General features: G+C 53.6%; 1 protein-coding gene across 1 annotated transcript; it reads left to right on the top strand.

The window, feature by feature from the left end:
* Positions 1 to 535: 535 nt before the first annotated feature.
* LOC112118408 (opticin) lies at positions 536 to 12,004 on the top strand. Its single transcript, XM_024216697.2, has 7 exons — positions 536 to 582; positions 3,495 to 3,729; positions 4,804 to 4,957; positions 6,893 to 7,051; positions 9,816 to 10,018; positions 10,913 to 11,008; positions 11,500 to 12,004. Exons 2-7 carry the CDS (start codon positions 3,502 to 3,504, stop codon positions 11,668 to 11,670), a joined length of 1,011 nt encoding a protein of 336 aa, XP_024072465.2. The 5' UTR covers positions 536 to 582; positions 3,495 to 3,501; the 3' UTR covers positions 11,671 to 12,004.
* Positions 12,005 to 15,825: the final 3,821 nt, after the last annotated feature.

Here is a 15,825-nt window from a genome sequence, read left to right as displayed (position 1 = left end):
AGGTGCCTGGGGCGGCCAATGAAGAGGGGGGCGGCACGTCCGGCCCTTTCGGCGGCAATTCGGCGGCAGGGCCGTCACTCCCTCTGGGAGCAAAGGACCTGCCGCCGAATTGCCGGCGTAGAATGAAGCGGTGGTAGAGCTGCCGCCGCGATCACGGCTTTTTTTTTTTTTTGCGCTGCTTGGGGCGGCAAAAATGCTAGAGCCGGCCCTGGTTATGTGCTGGCAGGCTGTAAAGTCTGGGGGGGGGGGAGTGCTCTCAGGCCCACCTCCCCCATCCCAGCATGCAGGCCCTAAAAGCAAGCCCAGCCTCTTGGAGGAAAGCTATAAGTGAGCATGGCTGCTAGCCCTTGGGGGCACCGTACAAGGGACACCATGGGAGGGGGGCAGGTGACAGCTGGAATAATCATCACCCTGATTGGCTGCACTCCCTGCTTATCCCCTGCACACTCCCACCCCCAACCAGGCAGGGCTGCCCTCCCCTCGCCCTTGTTAAAACCTCTGCAGCCCACTAGGTCCCAGCACATCAGCTTTGCAGGAGCTGGGAGGTTCGTGCTCTTCCAGGGCAGCCCGAGGGACCAGGGGGTACGTCTGTGACTTGTGCCTCTCTCTCCCCTTCTCTCTCTTTCTCTTGAGTGAGCTGAGCTCAGGGGCTTTGATGCTCAGTTCAGAGGCGTTGTGGGGGTGGGGGCTACCTGGGGATTGGGCTTTATGCAGAATGCATGAGGGCTGCCTGCAGTGTGCATTTCAAAGGCTTTTTTATTACTCTCTTAATGCTGGGTTTGATCTGTGGGAAACTGGCTGAGATTAAGGGCCAGGCGCCTCACTTCAGGACATTTGAAATTCAGTGCTGTCTTTTATAGACTGGAGAGAGCTGTGCCAAGTAAGCGTGTGCTGGTCTGTGTGCGTGCATGGTTGTGCATGTTTTCCCAGGTTTGTTGCATGTGTGTTTGAGTGTGTGTGTCTATGTGACTTGGCTATGTTTGCGAATGCATGGGCGTATGGATGTTTAGGGGGGTGTTGGTGTGGATGCTGTGTTTGTGAATGCATGGGCGTGCAGACGTGTTTGTTTTTGCATGCGTGTGCACTCGTGTGTTTGTGTGTACACACAGATGGGCCAGACGCTTTGAGTCACGCTCAGAATAGGGGCTGCTAGCCAAGCAGGAGCCGCTTCTGAACGGAATGAATCCCCTTTCCGAAGGAGCTAATTGAGTTTGGATTTCATCCTCGCCATCGTGCGTCCTGCCCTTACTTTGTCGAATGAGCCCTGTGCGGGAAATCCCTGTGTTAGATAGTGTAGCCTCTAGAGTGTCATCGAAGGTGCATAGTGCAATTCTGTTCCTCTGGTCTCTGAAGGCCTTCCGTAGGCAACTGGTTTTTGTTGCTTCCCGGAGCAGTCTCTTAAAATGGGTTTCAGTGCAGGTGCTCAACTGCTCGCCTCATTACTGCAACTGCATGTGCAAACTGAGCAGGCAGATGGGTGTTTGGGTGTGCAGCCGTGGCAACTGTCCACCGAACTGAAAATGTGGCCCCCCAGTGTGTCTATTCAGGGGAGAAGGGCAGACTATAATTCACAAGCTGTTTTACCCCGCCCTACGTGCAGGGCGCTCACTGTCACGCAGTTCACAGAGCTCTAGCCCAAGGTGTGGATCTACACAGATGTGCAGGCTGCGGGACATACCCCAGTGCGTGCACGCCCATAAACATACGCTGCCTTGTTCACTCCAGTAATGAGCCAGCATCTCTGCTAATGGACACTGCTCTGAGGAAGAGAATGCTCTGACACTCAGGCCTCAGGATCCAGTAACATGAACCACTTGAGCTGGTGGCCGTGACTGTACTCTGTAAGATATGCAAAGAGCAATTTCCAGCTGAGACCAGCTCTGGTCCTGCCCACTGGGCTAGGGGCAGGTTCTCATTAGTCCAGCTGAGAAGAGCCTCTCTAGGGAGTGATCATCAAAGTCCTAGTTTGTATCCTAGCTCTGGAAGGGACTGGGATCTAGTGGTTAGAGCAGGGGAGATTGAGAATCAAGACTCCTGGGTTCTCTCCCCAGCTCTGCCGCTGATCTACTGTGTGACTTTGGGCAGGTCACTTTCCCCCCCTCTGTGCTTCAGTTTCCCGTTCTGTGCAATGGGAAGGATATCGCTGCCCCAACTCTGTAACGAGCTTTGGGATCTCCGGCTCAAGTGGCACATAAGAGCAGAGAGTTACTCTCGTGAGACACCCTCTCCCCGACCTGCAGCCAAGGAGTTCAGGCCAAAGCAGAAAGTCTTAACCCCCCACTTGGGGAGCTTCTGTCCAGGCTGCCTGTTCCTTGAAGGCTGTTTGTACGGCTGGATCTGGCGTGTGAGCAGGAGGTGAAGACAGCAGCTCTGGGCCTCTCCCCTCGCAGCAGGGCACTCAAGCATGAAACAGCCTGAAAAGAAAAGGAGAGTAATGATTTCCTCCGGGGCTATAGGCTCTCTCCAGCAGGAAAGCCAAGTACACTTACTTTTGCTGCTGCAGAGGAAGCCTGTTTAAAGTGCTCCAGGACAAGGCCGGGGAGACTCGGGGAGAGCGACAGAAGGTGCAGTAGAAGGAGCTAAAGTGAGCGGTTGGGTGGGGGGTAAAGCCGGCGGCCAGCACTTGGCGGAAACATTTGTGGCAGAAACATTAACTAGTGCTTGCTGGGCCAGGTTTCCCAAAGAGCTCAGCACCCACACGCAGGCTCAAGCGAGCTCATCTGGCTGGGGGCTCAGAATATCTGGCCCATCCGTGTCACCCTGAGGTCTGCTGGGTGTTTTTGCAAACCCAACTCTCATTGAGGTGTTTAAATAGGTGCTAAGCCCTCATGGAAAAGAGTCTGTGGGAGCGGAGTACTTGGAAACCTGAGCACAAGTGAGCAGGGTTTGCTGTCCGGCCCCTGTCTTTGCTGCACAGCAGGGGATGCCAGACAATGGGGTTTGCAAAATATTTAGATGAATGTGGTCAATGTTATAGTTTACAAGGGGGAACCTCCGCTCACATCCCTGACAGAACTCCGCTACCCTGGCCTGCAATATACCTGGCTGTGGTATTCCTGGATTTCCCCATGCACCCCATCTCCTGCCACGGCTGAACCCCCTTTGCCCAACACAATGCCCCTCGAATCTGATCTGTTCCAAGCTCTGCTATGCTAGCCCTAACCCCACTGCTCCACCCTCAGCAGCTCTGCCGATGCCCCTCACTCCTGGCCTGCCATACTCCTCGCAGTCCCAGTCCTGGGCTCCCCATACCCGGCTCTGCTTATCCACTTCACTCCCAGACCATGGCACCCCCTTGCTGGGTTCCCTGCACCGTCCTGCCAGTGCGTGTTAATCCGCTAAGCGCACCTCAGGCAGGTGTTCCTGGGGGATCAGAGCCCTGTGCTGGGCAGGTAGGGCACATCCCGCAGCCCCGAGCTCAGCCCTGTAAGCGGCAGAACTGAGCTGCCCAACGGTGACAAAAATGCTTCGTTGCTTCCCTTTTCTCGGCACAGGTGCGGGATGCAGAGCGTAGCCTTGCTGGGGGTCACCACCCTGGCTCTGGTGCTGGCCTTGGCCGCCCCACCTAAAGAAGAAGGCGAGAAGAAGGAAGAGAAGCCCAGAGCTGACATTGCCACCGATGACAACCTGGACCTGCCCAACTACGACCTCAGCCTAGACAGCTATGGCGAGATCATTGACCTGAGCCTCTACGAAGAGCTTTATGACTATAGTGACCTGGCACCAAAGGTAAGATGGAGACAGCAGAGCAGCAGAAACATGGGCCAACTCTTCTCCAGGTGCCTGTGGGGAGTCCTAAGGCAGCTCCTTTCTCTAGGATCCTAGGGCAGCTTCTGTGTTACCACCCTTGCTGAGCTGGGCGTCCCTCCTGCTCCCCGCCCTGTCTCTCCAGGGCTGGGGCATTCTGGCCACTCTTCCACCCACAGCACTTGGTGGACGGAAACACTTTCATCTGGGAGTCAGGAGTCTAGCTGTGAGTACAACCCCACTTTCCCCAGTTTAGGTACTTCACTCTCTTCTCCTAGGTGCTTCCCTGGTACAGTTTGCAAGCCATGAAGAAGAGCGTTCATCGGTTCACACAGATTATAATGTCAGAAGGGACCATCGTGATTATCTAATCTGATCTCCTAGCCAGCTGGTTGATAGGGAGGCGTGCAGCAGTGTAGGATCCAGAGGGAAACGGGAATGACACTGTCTATGACTTGTTTAAAGTCCTGAGTCAGGAGGGAGAACCAGCTTTCCCCTGACACTCAGCACTGAGGTCTTGACCACATGTGGTCGCTAGGAGATAGCATTGTCTGGTAGTTAGATCCTGATCCTGGGTAGCAGCAATCCTATTGCCAATGCCTAGCTCTGCCAATGACTGATTGCATGGCCTTGGGCAGGTCACATAACCCTCTCCCGCTGAAGTTGGCTCACAGCGTTGCAGGCATGGAGAGGAAAGGCGCCGTATGAATGCAAGACATGCCTGGTATTGCTGCTGCACGGAGCATGCCATGTCTAGGAATCCTCTGTTACCTGGTGCAGCTGGCGGGGGAGGGAGGGGGGGGTCGTCAGTGGAGCCTAAGGGAGTTAGGTGCGTTTCAATGGGATTGGGTGCCTGCCTACCCTAGATGTTGGCTATTTCAGGTATATCACTGCTGGAGCCCTCCAACCTGCCCTGTGGCGCCTTCTACCCCTCCCCAGTGGAGGTGTGAGCTGGGCAGGGCAAGGGAGGAGTCAGTGACTGGTCAGTGCTTTAACGTGAGCGCAGCTCCACAGCCTGTGCTCACTGCCATGATGCCCCTTGCCCTGTATTTGCAGATTGAGGTTGGTACATTGGCTCCTCCAACCAAGCGTCTAGAGGGCGTCGTGAGCACGAGAGCCATGCCGACCGAAGCACCCAGAAGGCTGCCCCTGACGTCCCCCACAACCAAGCCCTTCGGGCCAGGTCTGCTCGGATCCATAACCAAACAGGGTGAGTAAGAGACCAGCCCTCGTCACCTGTTCTTCCAGGGTAATGGTGCAACGTGGGGGATTTGCTCACAGGAGATGCAGCTGAATAGGTCTCCAAATACCACGAGCAATGACGGCAGTATGGAAAGACCCTTCTCTCAGCATGGGGGTGAGTGGGAGGGGCTTTCTCTGTGCCCATGCGGGGCAGAGGGGGCTTTGGAAATGAGCAAGATGGAGGCGCTCCTTTCCCAGCATGGCACGGGGCAGCAATCTCTGAGGCTTCTCGCCCAGAGGCAGACCCATCGCTGCGTGGGCCGCGGGACTGATGGGAGGAGAGAGAGAGAAGCAGTGAGTGAGCCTGGGAGCTTAGAGGCGCTGGTGGAAGGACGCGAGGGTGAGCAAGGAGCCAAGTATTTGCCCTGCGTGAGGAACATGGTGGCAGGCGAGAGGGTTTCAGAAAGGAATCACTTCACAGCAACGAGAACACCAGCAAAGCAGCAGAGACGCTTTAACGTGCAGAGATGTTGCGACAGTCGGACAGAGTAGCAATTAGATTAGTGACAATTAAAATCCTGCAGCGAGGGATAAATATCTTTATTCATTTTCTGTCACTCCGAACTGGGACAAATTACGTAGTAGGCTCAGGGAAATGGTTGCCTTTATGCTTTGAACTCCCCCACTAATAGATGCGGAGTCTCGCACGCGCTCTGGGGGGAGAAGAGGGAAAAGAGCGGAAAAACAAAAAAAAACCCACCCAACGCAGTTTTAATTGGTGCCAGAAATCTTGTAACGCTGCCACTGCCACTTTGCCTGGCTGAGCTGGGTCTAGTTCCAGACATAGGGGAATCAGATGTTTGCTTAATGCAAATGGTTTCCTTTTGTTTCATTTCTGACAGTGCAGAAGGGCCAAAGAGATCCCTGGTGTACCTGGCTGCTGTGTTTGGTGGAGTCGCAACCCCCAGGGAGAGATTTGGCCTGAGCTGATTTGTTTTTAAGCAGCTCTTTTGGCTGGTTGTTCCTGGCCTTTCTCGTGGTTTGCTTTTTGCTTGTTTTGTTTTCCTTTGAATTTAGCGGTTGGTGGAAGGAGCTGACAGCCCTGGACCAAAGCCCTCTGTGTATCTACATAGCTGGTACAGCGCGGGTAGGGGATGGGCAGTCCCTGTCCAGGCTGCCCTCCCCCAGGGTGCTCTGACCCTCCCAGCAATGCACGGCCATCCCAGTTCACTTGAAAGTAGAGGGTTGAGTCCCAGAGTTCAAAGCCCGGAACAGACTCTGAGTTTAGGGACCCTTTCGGCACTGCCTGGATAACAGCACAGCACCTCCTGAACTCCCGAAGTCCAGGCCTAGATTCCCAGGGCTGGGCTCTTCTTTGACTCTTCTGAAGTTCTGGTCTGGGATCGGGAAGGGGGGTTCCCCAGGCTCCAGCTCTGCTCTGCTGCTGGTTGACGTTGGGTCGCCTGAAATTCTGGGGGGTTGGCTCCAGGGCTTGGCTTTGGGTCCATCTCCGTCAGAAAGGTTCCAGGGCCCGAGCTAGTCTTATGCTGCACGTAGTGTGACCAGATAGCAAGTGTGAAAAATCAGGACATGTTTTTTTCGGGCGGAGGAGGGGGGTATAGTTGCATATATAAGACAGAGCCCCTAATATCAGGACGTCTGGTCCCGCTAGTTGCATGTGGTCTGGCCTCAGGGTTTGCAACAAACCCCAGAAGCAGGGGAGTTTCACAAGGCTCCAGGTTCTGTCAGGAACATTCCCTTGAGCTCTGCTCCTAACCCACAGCATGGGGTGTCAGGCCAGATCCTCCACTGCGGTAAGTGGAGCTTTAGTGGAGCTAGGCTAGCTGAGAATCTGGCCCCCCAGCCTCCCTGAGGGCACCAGTCGGAGGTTACATTTAATACCCCCAAGCCCCGATCCCTGCTCGTTGCTGCTGGCTGACTGCTCCGTCTCTCCCTGCCCCAGGTCTGCCCACCTGCCTGGTCTGTGTGTGCCTTGGCACCTCCATGTACTGCGATGATGCCGAGCTGGAACAGATCCCGCCGCTGCCCCTGGAGACCACGTACCTCTACGCCCGCTTCAACCGCATCAGCCGCATCCGAGCCAGCGACTTTGCCAGGCTGAGTATGTGGGGCTGGGGCCCCGCCCCTCCTCCCCCCACATAGAGTGGCATCTGGGCATCACAGTGCTCTGCTGGGGGACATGGGGGATGGGGAAACTTAGCCCCTGCCCCCAGCTCCCTGGGAGCCAGTGCAAAGTGGACCCATTGCAGAGCTGCCTGAGGGAGGAGGATGCCCCTTGCTGTGCTGCCCAGAGTCCTGTTCAGCTGTCACACTGGATCCTGTTCCGGATTTGTACAATGTTTAGGCTGAGTCCAGATCCAACCTGACACTGAATCCTCCCAGGCAGGTTTAGACTCCTCCCAACCCACAGCAGAGGGCCCAGACCTGCTCCTTGGGCATCAGATACAATTGCAGGTGTACGCAGATGCCACTCCCCATGGCACCAATGGGAGCCAGGCCTATAGATGCCAGAGCTGGCTTTAGCCCCGAATCCTGGGCACACAAGCCCGAGTCATGTCAGCGGTTCATCCACACCCCTCTCTACAACTTAGATCAGGGCTTCTGCCTGGACTGTCTGACCGGACACTAGAGGGTAGGGATCGGATACAGAGGGACCTAGACAAATTAGAGGATTGGGCCAAAAAAAACCTGATGCGGTTCAACAAGGACAAGTGCAGAGTCCTGCACTTAGGACGGAAGAATCCCATGCTCTGCTACAGACTAGGGACCGAATGGCTAGGTAGCAGTTCTGCAGAAAAGGACCTAGGGGTCACAGTGGACGAGAAGCTGGATATGAGTCAACAGTGTGCTCTTGTTGCCAAGAAGGCTAACGGCATTTTGGGCTGTATAAGTAGGGGCATTGCCAGCAGATCGAGGAACGTGATCGTTCCCCTTTATTCGACATTGGTGAGGCCTCATCTGGAGTACTGTGTCCAGTTTTGGGCCCCACACTACAAGAAGGATTTGGAAAAATTGGAAAGAGTCCAGCGGAGGGCAACAAAAATGATTAGGGGTCTGGAGCACATGACTTATGAGGAGAGGCTGAGGGAACTGGGATTGTTTAGTCTCCAGAAGAGAAGAATGAGGGGGGATTTGATAGCTGCTTTCAACTACCTGAGGGGGGGTTCCAGAGAGCATGGAGCTCGGCTGTTCTCAGTGGTGGCAGATGACAGAACAAGAAGCAATGGTCTCAAGTTGCAGTGGGGGAGGTCTAGGTTGGATATTAGGAAACACTATTTCACTAGGAAATGGTGAAGCACTGGAATGCGTTACCTAGGGAGGTGGTGGAGTCTCCTTCCTTGGAGGTTTTTAAGGCCCGGCTTGACAAAGCCCTGGCTGGGATGATTTAGTTGGGAATTGGTCCTGCTTTGAGCAGGGGGTTGGACTAGATGACCTCCTGAGGTCCCTTCCAACCCTGATATTCTATGATTCTATGCCTTCCTGCTGAGTGGCATGTAAGGGCATCACTGCGGGGAAGAGCCAGGCCGGGACATGGCTGCATCTCGCACACACGGCCCCAACCATCACACCCAGGTGCACAATCAGGGAGCCAAATGCGGACCATTCCCAGGAGGGTGAAAGGGAGCACTTAACACTGCTCTGCAACAATGCTGCTCTTTATTAAAGTCCTGGTACAGCAAGTCCTGGGCGGCTCTAGGAACTGGAGGGGCCAAGAACTCTCGCTGGTTGTAACATCATAACGTGGCAGGGCTCCTAGATGTTGGAGATGGAAAAGCCCAGTTAGGTCCTGTCATGCTTATCTGCCTGGGGATGGGAAGGGTGAGGCAGGACTGCACAATAAGTGCCAAGCCAGGTGCCCCCATTTACAGCTGGAACTAGGGGTGCAACTGCACCCCCTGGCTTGAAGCGGTTTCCATCATATCCAGGGTTTACAGTTTGGTTCAATGGCTCTCAGCCCCCGCACTGTACAAATTGTTCCAGCCCCCCTGACGGCTTGCCCAGCCTGGGACTCCATTCCATGCTAGTTTGAACTCAAAATGGGGGGGGTGGCAGTTTTGTACCACAAGGTTAAAACCCAGAGAAAACAGTCATCCCTTCATGCCCCATGAAGCAAACTTGCTGGGTTTTGCCCAGCTCTGGAGATCTCCTAATGGGTCCCTCTAGAGGCAGGACAGTGGTATTGCACAATACTTCCCCCTTGGCTGGCTGGAATAGGAGCCCTGTAGCTTTAAAGTCCCTTCTCCCCTGCAGGAAGGAATTGCACCTGGTGATAGTCAATGAAATGCACCCTGCCAAGGCAGATGGAGCCTTAAGATTGCAGGACTAGCTAGAAACTCTGAGCTGGGGCTTGCAGAGGCTCTCCACACAGTAGGTGCATGTTTGGGGGGCGGGGGCTGGGCTCTGTTAAAATGGGACCTGCTGGGTGCTGTGCATATTTGAAAACCTTGCTCTGATTTTGGCCCTTAAATGGATGCTGAGCTCCTCTGGAAACCTGTCCCTGAGAGGGGATGCCAAGGGCTTGAAAATCTGGCCCTTGGAGGAATAATAACAACAAAGACATAAATGTATTTCACATTTCTATTGGAGCTGCATCCAGCCACCATAGTCAGGATAGTGGCCTGTTGTGTTAGATGCGAGATTAGGCTTGGCTGGCATAGACTGGCATCGTTTCATTGAGTTCAATGGAGCTGTGTTCATTTACACCAGCTGAGGACCTGGTTCATTCTAGTTCTGTTTGCTGGAGTGCTGCCTTTTTCTCCTAGGGCTCTGGCCAGGCCTAGCCCCTAATTATTGCTCAGCACCGTTGTGAGCGATAGCAAGGGTTTGTGAAAGTGGAATCTCTCCCCTCCCCTCCCCTCCATCAGAGAAGCTGAAGCGAATAGACCTGACTAGCAACTTCATCTCCTGGGTGGATGAGGCCTCCTTCCAGCAGCTGAGCACCCTGCAAGAGCTCATCCTCGCCGAGAACAGGCTGACGGCGCTGCCCGCATTGCCCAGCAGCGTCGTGCGGCTCGATGCCCGGCGCAACAGGATCCAGAGCTCCGGTGTCCGACCTGAAGCCTTCAGGGTGAGTCTGTGCCCAATGGCCGGCGGCTGCCCCAAGATTCCAAAAGGGGTCCCTACATTTCACAGCTTCTGTTCTACCCTCCAAGAGGGCTTGGGGTATGTCTACACTGCAAGATAAGCTCAGGGTTTGAACTCAGGCTCAAGCCTAACCTCCCTCCTATCTCCACACACGTCACACTAACCCAGGGCTCGGACCCAGTGTTTGAGGACTGTACGGGGGTGGAAGGTCCGAGCCTGAGTCAAACTGGGACCCAGGGTTCATGCCCTATTGCTTTGCAGTGTAGATGCAACCCCACTGGACTCATGCTCTGGGAGTCCACCCACAGTAGCCCACAATCCCACGAGCTGACTTTCTTTATCCTCTGGACAGTCAAGTTTTCCCACGTTGCATTTGGGCCCATATAATGCAGTGTAGACACTTCAGCCTAGGTTGGGACCCAGGGTTCAACAATTCCTAACCTGGGGTTGGATTTGGGCCCACATAATAAGTGTAGACACTCAAGCCCTAGATTAACAAACCCAGGGTCTTGAGTTCTATAGCCCTGGGCTTACTCCGCAGTGTAGACATACCCTTGGTCAATTCAACCCCCTTCCAGGCCTATCTGGCTCTGAGTCCTACCCCTTTGTACCACCGAAATAACCCAGATGTTCTGTATAAAGAAGCTGACTGGGACTTGGGAACAGCCAAAGCCCAAAGTGCCACCCCCGGCTTTTCCGGTGTTTGCTGGGGTGGGACAATCGCATGCAAGCATGAGAGCAGCATGTTCTGTTCAGCAAAGCTGTGAGTTCCGCCCCACGCCGCTGAGCCTTGGAGTGTTCGTTCCAGACTCCCGGCCAGGCCAGGTGAGGGGGCTGGGCAGGGCGAGGGCTTATGCATTTGCCTGTGTTTCTGCAGGAGCTGAAGAAGCTGCAGTTCCTCCACCTGTCTGATAACAAGCTGGACTGTATTCCTGTGCCCCTGCCTGAGGGCCTGCGGTCCCTGCACCTGCAGGTGAGGCAGTGGCTGAGTCAAGCAAGGGGACCCAGCCAGCCTGGGTGATGGTCCCTTAAAGATACGGCCACGCTTTGATTTTTGAATTTGCTTTTGAATTTTGCTGCCCTTGCAATCGAGGGATGGAGAGCTCTGGCTAGACACAGGTAGAGTGCAGGTGGGTGTGGGGCAAGATCCTCTCTCTCACAATGCCGCAGTCCTAATGTCCCCTGCACGGATCTCACCGTGCACCTCGTTCTCCCCACAGCTAGTCCAATGCTGGGCCCCCTGTGCACACCCACCTCTGCCAGTGCCCCTTAGTCCCGACTGATGCCCCCTCTGCTATTCCAGTTCTAGGCTCCTTCCTGCCTCTGCCTCTAGTTTGAGCCCCAGTCTAACAGAAGCAAAGGCTCATACTAGCCAGGGACAATTAGTGCACAAACCCATCACCCCGCCTTACCCCTTTTCCCCCACCGTTTAATGTTGGCTTTGTGCTTTGTCTCCCCGGCTAGAACAACAACATCCGAACCATGCACAAAGACACGTTCTGTGATAGCCAGGACCACGGTCACATCCGATGGGCCTTGGAGGACATCCGCCTGGACCACAACCCCATCAACCTGAGCCTCTTCCCCGACGCCTACTTCTGTTTGCCTCGGCTACCCACTGGCCACTTCTACTGAGCCTGCCAGACAGCCACCTAGGGAGCACCTATGATGGGAACCACTCTCGGGAGAAGCTTGCCCTGGACCCACAAGTTAAGAACTCCATGCCTGGCTGTCCTGCTGGGCCATCTGGTATTTGCCCTTCTCTCCCTTGCTCATCTTAGCACCACCGGCCTTGTCTAGACTAGGGTTTAAGATGCGATGTGAGCACATACGAACTAACATGGGTTTAGAAGTCTAGTTAGGCTAAGGATACCGTGGCATGTGTTAAAATGGCCAGGGGGTGCTGGATGCGGGGATCTTATTGAGTTCTCAGTCCATGTGTGCCAGCACGAAGGATGCCTCAGGCCGAGAGCAGCACTAATAAAATTTAAAAGGTTAAAAACTTATTCTGTGGATTGTTTAAAACAAAATAACCAACCCCATCTGGCACGGCAGGCGGCAGCTACTCCAGGAGCATTGTGGTGTGGGCAGTGATGGGCAAAGCTTTCAAGGGAATGAACCCTGGATTCCCTCATGGCTGGACCTTGGTCACTTGGATCCTGACCTGCATTTCTAGTCACAGGCTCCCCTATGCACAGCTCTACTCAAAGCTTAGGTCTCGACGCTGATCCAAACAGGCAGGGGGAGGGAAGGAGTTTTCAGGCCTTTAAAAGAGGCCTGAATCATTTCAGTGTATTTAAAATATAGCATGTGTTGTGTTCCCTAACTTCTGAAATCAGAAGAGAGCTGTCCACGTGGGGAATACTTTCAATACAGCTTATTCATCATCTGTATTTTTATACATGTGCAATAAACGCACGTCACATGAGAGAGACGACGTGCACATGGAGAAGCCAAAACACTGAACTGAAACCTCTGAGCGCCGCCTCCATCCTCCAGGGCCGGGGAGGGAAGTTGGTATGTAAAAAAATCTTACAGCACGCTCCGAGTTCTCAAAAATTCACGTTGTCCCGCCAAACCCTCCTCATCCGTGTGCGCAAAACACGTGCCCAAGATGTGACATTGCCATAGGCATGTGCAAAAATGCCCGTTTGATGCACAGTTCGGCTGTGGCATTTTTTAAATCTTGCCCCTTAGATGCACGGTTCTCTGATGCATGTACAAAACTGTCATTTTGCACTTACCAATGGCAGGCAGGAGCCCGGGGAGTTGGCTTTGGTTGTACAAAATTATCCTCCTCAGCTGCATTCTTATTATGCAAAACACAAAGCAGGGCCACTCAGATGTGAGTCCTGTTTTGACACCCCAAGTTTCTAGGTGGGCAGGTAAAAGAGGAACTTGGCGGAATGGTTGCTGTTCTCTTCTCTAAAGTGCCAGGGTTGGCAGATTATGCTGTCATGCAGGGCTCTGAAAACATCTATCTATGGGTTTTCTTCAGCATCCGCCACCATAATATCTAAGCACTGTCCTTAAGCATCTTGTATCTTACTTGCTTTTATAGCCAAAGGGCTGAATAGAGGGGCCAGTTAGGCTCAGATCCAGCAAAGATGGAATCATCCAACTTTAGCTGTATTTTCGCCAGCGTTCACTTTCACCCCACTAGAGGGTGCAACAGAATGTGTGTCAAAACCCACCCATCCCTGTGCCTTGCTCACCTCATCGCTGCTCCTTGTCTCCCTTCTGCTTTGCCTTATCATTTAAACCCATTGTCTACATAAATGAGATTGGTGAGCTGCTGCCCACGTGCCTGTCCTTCAGTTAATAGCGCTGAGCACAAATTCCTACCTGCTGGTTGCTGGGAAACCCTGCAGCTCTCATGGATCATGTGTTTTGGGAGGCTGAGGATGGCAGGGGGGAGAAGAGAGCTGAAGGCAAAGAGGAGATTGGAGAAAATTAGTTTCCCAATTGCAGCCACTAAATATTTACAAACCACTGCCTGGCAGCCTTTCTCCGAATGGCCTAGTGGGATGGGAGGGGGATTCGAAGGACTGGCACCAACCCACCTGCTGCAGATAACTGATACAAACACTAAATAAACCTCACATGCATTAGGGGAGCCAGGTCCAGAAACCTGCGCCTTCCAAAATCAGCCAGCAGTGGGCAGTAGCAGTTTCGCCACTGGCCCAGCCTCTAGGGCGACATGACACACAAAGGCCGTGCATTACACAGAGGGTGTTGGGCAAGGAACTACAGGGCTTTACTAAGGAGTAGGCTGGTTTCTTGGCCATGGGCTGGTTATCCTGGCCCGTTGGGATTGTGCTCACATCCTTTTCAAAGGGCTCCCATTGGCAGGCAGTGATGCATTTGAGGGGGACGCTCCCTGCCTCTGGACGCACGCTGGCCTGAGCATCACGTTCGGCTCTGCACATGTATAAGCTGCTGGCATTTGGGGCTGGGTGTGTTTGCGGACAGCAGAGGGCAATAAGACACTGGCTTGGCGACTGCAAGTGGACCTAAGGCTCTGAGGAAGCCACACAGGAAGGGTCTGATGAAGACACAGCTAAAGAGTCTGAAAACTGTCTGTATTTTCTTAAGAGAGGTGCTGGTTCCTCTGGTTCTCCACAGCTCAAGGGGGACCCCCCCCCTCCCCGGCTCAGCACCATCCTGGGGTGACAGCCACGATGCAAAGAGTTTACTAGTCTCAGCTAAGCTCTGGTTCATGTAGGCAGCAGCAGGGCTCTGCAGCAGATGAGAGGAGCGTCATAAGAACAGCCAGACTGGGTCAGACCAATGGTCCATCTAGCCCACTAGTGTGCCTACCAACAGTGTCCGGCACCAGATACTTTGGCGGGAATGAGCAGAACGAGGCAATTATCTCGTGATCCCTTGTCATCCACGCCCAGTTTCTAGCAGTCAGAGGTTCCGGGATGGCTAGAGCACGGAGTTATGGCCCCTGACCCTTTTGGCTAATAGCCCTTGAGGGATCAGGCCGCCATGAATTCCTGATTCAATTCCTCCCACTATGGGCTGACGAGAGGGGATTTCAGCAGGGAGCTTCCTCAATTTTTCTTGTTGAAGTTATTCCACTTTAATTACATATTAATTAGGCCAAAACAAGAGGTGAGTGTAAGAAGCCTGTTAGAGGACAGGGGGTAGGGCACTCTTGTGGGCTGTTGAAGATCTTGGTTCAATTTCTCCTTCCTAATAAAGCAAGTGGATTTGAACAGGGAGTTCAGGCCAGCTTTCCACTTTAATTAACTATAGATTTGGCCAAAGGCAACATGACTCTAAGAAGTCCTCTCTAGTCCAGTGGTTGGCGTGCCCACCTGGGATCCTGATGCACTGGGTTCAATTCTTCTATCTACCCCCTGAAAAGAGGGATTTCTGTAAGGTGCTCCCTGAAACTTTTCATGTTGAACCAGGGCTACTTTAATTCAATAGTAATTGGGCCAAACGAAGAGCCCAGAGCAAGAAGCCCTCTATAGCCTAGTGGTGAGGGGGCTCTCCTGAGATGCTGGAGTCCTTGGTTCAATTAACCCCTCAGGGAGTTGGGCATGTGCTCAGCTTTCTTCTTGAAGCTGTTCCACTTTAATTCAATAGTAATTGGGCCAAATGAAGAGCCCAAAGCAAGAAGCCTTCTATAGCCTAGTGGTGAGGGCGCTCTGCTGGGATGCTGGAGTCCTTGGTTCAATTCCTCTTCAGGGCCTGAGCTGGAAGAAATCTTTGAAGAGGGCTCTGCTGTCTGAGCAGTGGCTTTTACTTAAATATTTAGTGCTGTCGTGTCGTGTCCCCCCCTGCTCCAAACCAAGCAAAAACTGAATCACTCTTTCGCCCCCGCTGGCCGGACACCCACCCAGGCTGTAGGAGATCCCAGTTCCAATCCCTTCTCTGCAAAGGGACTGGAACGAGGACCTCCTACATCCCAGGGACCACCCCTCCACCCACCGCCAACCCCCCGCCCCTCCACCCCCCCAAGAGGTGAGAGACCCCTGTTCAAGCCTCCTTCTTTTGCCTGGAAGACAAGGGCCTCCTGTGAAGGAGAGGGGACTTAAACAGGAATTTCCCATCTCACTAGTCACCTGGGAGATAGGACAGCCTCATTCCAACCCCTTCTTAAAGGGCAGAGGCAGGATTTGAACCAGAAATTTCAGGGATCTCCCACTTCCTGAGCAACCACCCAACCATTGGACTACAGAGTGATCCTAATCCTAAAGGTGCCCCAATGAATAATTAAGTGGAACCACTTCAACAGGAAAGTTTGCAGAAGCTCCAAACTCAGTTGGCATCACC

Source organism: Terrapene carolina, unplaced genomic scaffold, assembly GCF_002925995.2.
Source record: "Terrapene carolina triunguis isolate 2854851 unplaced genomic scaffold, T_m_triunguis-2.0 Scaffold198, whole genome shotgun sequence".
NCBI classification, from domain to species: Eukaryota; Metazoa; Chordata; order Testudines; family Emydidae; genus Terrapene; species Terrapene triunguis.
This window is presented reverse-complemented; position numbering and strand designations above follow the sequence as displayed.

Excerpts from the sequence above, each read along its gene's own strand:
- LOC112118408 (XM_024216697.2), top strand. The coding sequence starts at position 3,502 with ATGCAGAGCGTAGCCTTGCTGGGGGTCACCACCCTGGCTCTGGTGCTG. Across the intron at positions 3,730-4,803 it reads ATAGTGACCTGGCACCAAAG|ATTGAGGTTGGTACATTGGC; the intron begins GTAAGATGGAGA and ends CTGTATTTGCAG. Across the intron at positions 11,009-11,499 it reads TGCGGTCCCTGCACCTGCAG|AACAACAACATCCGAACCAT; the intron begins GTGAGGCAGTGG and ends CTCCCCGGCTAG.